Raw genomic sequence first — 6,456 nt, 5'->3', positions numbered from 1 at the left:
CCTGCCTCTGCCTCCCAAGTGCTGGGATTAAAGGCGTGCGCCACCACGCCCGGCTGCAAGCTGTAATTCTAACACTGGGAAGACAGGCAAGTCTATCCCTGGGACTCCCTGGGCAGCCTGTAGTTCCCTTGGTGAATGACGGGTCAGTGTGAGATCTATCTCAACAAAATGTAGTGGTTCTCTAGAAGAATAACGTCCAAGGTTGTCCTCTGGCCTCCACATGTAGATGTGCACACACACATACATGCAGAGGGAAACGTAGACACACAAATCAACATTTAAAGAAAATCTTAGGGAACTGCAGAGATGGTTCAGCGCTTAAGAGCCCTCGCTTGCTGCACAGTTTGGATCCTAGAACTCATATAATAGCCTGGATGTCCTGAGCATACCTGCAACCTCAATCTGGAGGAAGCTGAGACTGGCTGGCTTCCACCTTCACTGAGGAAAACACGAGCCCCAGGTCCAGAGAGAGACCCTGCCTCAAAGAATAGGCAGAGGATAATGACACCCACTTCTGCTTTCCACATTCTCATATAGACACAGACACCCACACAGACAAATGCTGTCTCTTGAATATACAAATAAGTAATTTTTTAAAAAAGAAAATATCTTAGAAACATTTAAGGTGAGATAGGCATGTACTTCTTTAAACCTAGCACTCAAGAGGCAGAAGCTGGCTGATATTTTGAATTTGATGCTAGCCTAGGTATAAGGGATGCATAAGAGAAGTCCCTTTTAGCGGGGCAGTGGTGGCACATGTCTTTAATCCCAGCACTTAGGAAGCAGAGGCAGGTGGATTTCTGAGTTTGAGGCCAGCCAGGTCTACAGAGTGAGTTCCAGGACAGCCAGGGCTACATAGAGAAACCCTGTTTCGAAAAAACCAAAAACCAAAAACTAAAAAAAAAAAAAAAAAAAAAAAAAGGGAGGGGTGCAGAGAGAAGGAAGGGAGGAAGGACAGGCGTCTGAGGTATATGAACCTTGTGGTATTTGCAAGCAGGGTTCTCAAAAAAATGCATCTTGACTAGACTAGGTTAAGCAAAAAGAGGAAGTTGATCTGTAGGAATATCAGGAGCATTTTGTAGAAACCAAGTACAAGGAGGTGCTGGGGTTTGGGGGCTAGACTGTGGAACAAGCCTGCCTCAAAGCACACTGTATGCCTCCATACAGCCCTCTCTCCTGTGTCTCCTGTGTCTGGGCATGCATGTGCCTGCTTCATCTGCATTATTTACAAGTTCAGACAGCCCTGAGCTGCTGGATCTGCCTGCTCAGGGCCAAGTGTCCTCACTAAACTCAAATATTGATGGTCAGAGGAGTCGGTGTGCGTGCCTCTAGGGCCATACCATAGGTCTGCCCAGCACTGTAAGATGAGACAGTACCTTAGGAAAGAATATGCCTTAGACAAAGCCAGAAGTGAAAGTAAGAGAGCGAGTGTTCTGGAGAAGCCACACGCACTGAAAACTCACACTTTGCAGAGACTGAGAAATGGGAAGGGCTGACATGTGTGTCTCCTTATCATTTGGAAACCATTGGGACCGCAGTATATCAGTTCGTTATTTTGTATCTAATATAATTAAGACCACATCATAACTTATGCTTGTTGCTTTGCTTAATATGTGTGATGCTTAGTTTCATTATGTCATTTTTGCTAGGACGCCACATGCAGATTTTTTTATTAGGTAAAATTAGCATCTTTATTTCCAGTAAACTTTCACTAAAGCAGATTACACACACACACACACACACACACACATGGTTTTTCCAGACAGCATTTCTCTGTGTAGCCCTGGCTGTCCTGGAACTTATTTTGTAGTAGACCAGGCTAGCCTTGAACTCAGAGATCCGCCTGCCTCTTCTGAGTACTGTGATTAAAGAGCGCCATCATGCCCAACTAAAGAATTATGCTTAATTTCTAGGTGTTGGAAGTAAATATTCTGAGTATCACATAAAGAATCACAAACAAAAGGAAAGTGTGGGGCAGGAAGTTCGCTTGGTTTTGTTCCGTTTTGGTTTCTTTGAAACAAAGTCTTACTATGTAGCTCTGTCTGGTCGGGAACTCACAGCTGTTGTAAACTCAGAGCCCAGCTCTGCTCAGTGCTGGGATCAAGGGCTTGCCCGGGCTAGGCCAACTTCTCTTGGCTTTTATTTCAAGGCAGGTGGTGATGATGTTTCCCTATTGGCTGGACTCTCACCCCACAGTCTAAAGACTGGCTAGTTTTAAAAGACTCTAAGTAAAGGCAGTGAAAAAAAGGGAGGGGGGACAGGGTCCAGCTGCCCGAGGGCATCGCCATTTGTGTAAGCAAATGTTTTAGGAAGTGGGTACAACTTAGTTTCATATGTCAGTTTTGCTAGGCCACCATATGCCTACTATTAGTGAATATTAGTCCTTGAAGAAGCTACCCTTGAGAAGAAAAAAGACATTTTTTACATAGACAAGTCAAAGTGAAAAGAACAAAAAATAGAGAAAAAAAAGCAAATTTAAGGTTGGAAAAAATAAATTTCTTTTTTTTTTAAAAAAAGAAATTATTTAATTAATTTATTTATTTTTTGAGACAGGGTTTTTCTGAGTAGCCCTGATCTGTAGACCAGGCCTTGAGCTCAGATCCATCTGGCTGTGCTTTCAAGTGCTGGGAATGAAGGGGTTCACCACTTTTTAAGTATTTATTTATTTATTTATTTATTTATTTGGTCTGTGGGAGTCAGAGGACAACTTGGTGGGAGTCAGTTCTCTACATCTGTCCATGCAGTGACCTTGGGTAGACAAGGCTTGCCCCAGGAGAGAGATTTGAGCTACACCTACGTCCTTCCCTGGATCTTCAGCCTGAGGGTTTGGCTCTTGTGAGCCTCCACGATGGCATGAGTTAGCTCCTCGGTGTAAATTTCTTCATATAATGTACAGACATGCTCTCTAGGTTATGTCTCTGAGGAACCATGGCTGAATCATGTCATTCCACTCTTTAATTCATACACAGTGCTGTGAGACTGAGCCGGGCCCACATGTGCTCCACAAGTGCCCTGTGGCTCCACAAGCGCTCTACCACGGTGACCTCCTTTTTAAGACAAGTTCTTGGTAATTTCCTTACTATGTGGACCACACTTACTTTGACTACCAATCTTCCCGCCTCAGCTTCTCAAGAAGATGATGGTTTTTTACACTGCAGGCTTATTACTGCCCTAAATACTAATTACCTCCTTTTAGATAGGAGGAACCTGAAATAGATTTTTTTTTTTGAGACAGGGTTTCTCTGTGTAGCCCTGGCTGTCCTGGGACTCACTCTGTAGACCAGGCTGGCCTGGAACTCAGAGATCCACTTGCCTCTGCCTCCCAAGTGCTGAGATTAAAGGCATGCGCCACCACGCCCCGCTGGAACCTGAAATGGAAGGGTATTGTGTGGCCACCCTAGGGTCCCACAGCTGAAGAAACAGAAAGAGAATCAGCCTAGCTTACAACCCTGTAAACCCCACCTCGACTCTTTGGTAGCTCTCTTCTCGGAGTCAGATAGTCAGGGTAAGGATGAATAAGTCTCCTGCACCTGTGAAGACGCAAATTCAGTAGGCGGAGGAGCGGATCCTGGCCCGAGCAGCACACAGCTGCTATCTCTTCCACGCTGGGGTTCTCCGAGATACTCTGGCATTGCTCCAACCCCCCTCTCTCTTCCAAGACAATTTAAGCGGATTTTTGTGGTTCATGTTTGAGACTCCCAAGACATGGATTTTGTAAATGGAAGGTAGTATGTCCGTGTATGTGTGTATGTGACTGGTGAAGGTGGTAGACACCGTGTATGTGTGTATGTGACTGGTGAAGGTGGTAGACATTGTTCCTCTACAAAGTTGCCAAGCCCCTCTGTGTCTGCCTCTTCACAGTACTGTGTGATGTAAGCCATCTCCTGACAGTTTTGATATGTGAATCCTTACCCACATTGCTGTGCTTAGTACAGACTCCTAGAGTTGCCTAGTCATTGTATATGTATGCATACTGTGTATGTATATAGATGTATATAGTGTATGCATGTATATATGTATATTGTGGATGTATGTATGTATGTATGTATATGAACATGTATATTGTGTATGATCTCTCACATACCGACGTGCTTTCCACATGAACTACAAGTTTGATTTCGTTAGCAAGAGAAATCTGTCTGAATTGTGCTACCATTGCCTGGTTGTGTGAGAGGAATTCAAACTGGATTTTTTTTCCTCTACTGTCGGTGTTTGTCCCGTATTATACAGTTATTCTGAACAAATTAAATGGTGCATAAAAGGCCAGAGTGTAATCCATCGATAGCGTGCTCCATGGCATTCAGCTATTGGTTCAATCCCTTAGTGTCTCAAAACAAAACAAAACAAAAGATTAGTTTAAAGAGTTTTTGAAATTGCTTTAATTGCAAGTCATTTTAATGGCTATTTTTGCTCCCCCAACCATGCGTACGAATGGAAGGCGCCACAGAGTACCAGACAGTTCTGATCATGTGTGATAGGCAGTCGGGGAGCATATCAGGCTGAATAGAGCCATTTTGTAGAATAACTGAAGGAAATGTTGACTTGGGTTTCCTTCTTATCAAGGTCACGGAATGAAAAAGTTAACAGTGCTATGAGATTAAAAGTAGCTAAACCAGGTTGTTGACTCACGCCTGTAATCCCAGTACTTGTGAGGCAAAGGCAGGGGGACCAAATTCAAGGTTATTGGTCCTTACACAGTGAGTTTGAGACCAGCCTGGGCTGAATGAAACCAAAAGCAACCAAACAAACAAATGCATTCAGGAGAGGGGGTTGCCTAGGAGAGGGAGGTGCCTAGGAGAGGGGGTTGCCTAGGAGAGGAGGGTGCCTTGGAGTGGGAGGTTCCTAGGAGAGGGAGGTGCCTAGGAGAGGGAGGTGCCTAGGAGAGGGAGGTGCCTAGGAGAGGTAGGTTCCTAGGAGAGGGGGGTGCCTAGGAGAGGAAGTTAGCTCACCACGCCTGTGATCCCGGCGTCAGAGGCTGAGGCGTGCCTGGCATGGGAAAGCCCTGGGTTCCATCCATCCATAGCGCCATAAGAAAAAAAATCATTTAGGCTACCATATAATTTGTTGGGCTGTATTTGTATGCACTTGGAAATAGCGTAGAACACTTACTCATTTGTACTTTATTACCGCCTCCCTTTTTAATTTAAGGACAGGATCTCACACTATGAAGCCCAAGCTGGTTTCTCACTGCAGCAGTACCCCTGCCTCAAGCCTTCTTTTCGCTCCCCTTCTCCAACCACTGTCTGCAGTTTCTTTTAGGACCTTGAAACCATCAGACACAAACCACCAGACCATGTTCTGTCCACGTTAACTGTGCTCCCAGTCAGTCCTGTTTTTCTTCTCTCCAACCACAGGACACAAAGCCAGCTCTGTCGCTGATACTGCTAATTCCAAGAGCAGCCTGCTTGTACTTTTTCCCTTTATATGTTTCTGGGTGTCCTGCAAGTCACCGTGTAGGCCAGGTTGGCCTCAGACTCATAGTGGACCTCCTGCCTCTGTCTCCCTGTTGCTAAAGTTACAGGCATGTACAATCACCGTGCTCCAGTCCCACCAAAGTTTTCCTCAATGGGATTGTCATTTGAAATTTAATGGAGAATGCAGAAGTAGAAAACTAATTACAAAGTATTCCTCCAATGGGGAGGGAAACCACCACAGGGCAGATTGCAGTTGGCAGCCGTTCCTGGATGGGAAAGAATGAGCCAGTCTTTGTTCCCAGGGAAGTCCCAGTCCTTATAGAGACTGGATTTGGATGGTGTTCCAGAGCTCCTGCACCTTGGTTAAAGTGCACACACACACACACACCACATAATTTCAGTGGTGTTGCACACCTTTAACCTCAGAACTCAGGAGGCAGAGGCAAGTGGATCTTTGTGAGTTCAAGGCCAGCCTGGTGTAGAGATCAAGTTCCAGGACAGCCAGGGCTACACAGAGAGACCCCATCTCAAAAAACAAACAAATAATAATAATAATTTAAAAACCCCTAAGTCATGCTTGCAAAAGTATCTGTTACTGTTTGCTGTGTACGATCCTTGTTAGGTAGTGGAGAGGAGAAAGCATAGAGCTCTTGATAGGGTTTGATAGCATAGTGATATGGTTTAGTCGCTTGTTTGTACCTGACTAACTTAACTTTCCCCTCTCTCTCTTTTAGTATCCTTTTATCTACGGACTGATTCTCATTCCCTGCTGGAGTTCACTAGTTTGTCTAAGTAGAATCTACATGGGAATGCATTCTATCCTGGTAAGGAGACTGTGTGTGTGTGTGTGTGTGTGTGTGTGTGTGTGTGTGTACATACCTATAAAATATAAACTATGTATTTTTTTTCCTGACACTGGCAGAAACTTTTAGAAATTTAAGTCGATTGATTAGTATGACCTGTTGTCGATACAAAGGAACACATGAGCAAATCAAGAGTAGCCTGGGAAGGCAGCTTGTTTTCTGTAAAAAAAAAAAAAAAA

The 6,456-nt window shown here is 44.5% G+C and overlaps 1 protein-coding gene across 1 annotated transcript in view; it reads left to right on the top strand.

Moving 5' to 3' along the window:
* The window catches only part of Sgpp1 (sphingosine-1-phosphate phosphatase 1), a 21,363-nt gene that overhangs the window by 6,981 nt on the left and 7,926 nt on the right, over positions 1-6,456 (top strand). Inside the window, exon 2 of the mRNA XM_021179546.1 lies at positions 6,149-6,238. Coding sequence (XP_021035205.1) covers positions 6,149-6,238 — 90 coding nt within the window. The remainder of the gene's footprint in view (positions 1-6,148; positions 6,239-6,456) is intronic.

Source organism: Mus caroli, chromosome 12 (genome assembly GCF_900094665.2).
Source record: "Mus caroli chromosome 12, CAROLI_EIJ_v1.1, whole genome shotgun sequence".
In the NCBI taxonomy this organism is placed as follows: domain Eukaryota; kingdom Metazoa; phylum Chordata; class Mammalia; order Rodentia; family Muridae; genus Mus; species Mus caroli.
The sequence above is the reverse complement of the archived record's forward strand: the minus strand, read 5'-3'. Positions and strand labels throughout refer to the sequence as shown.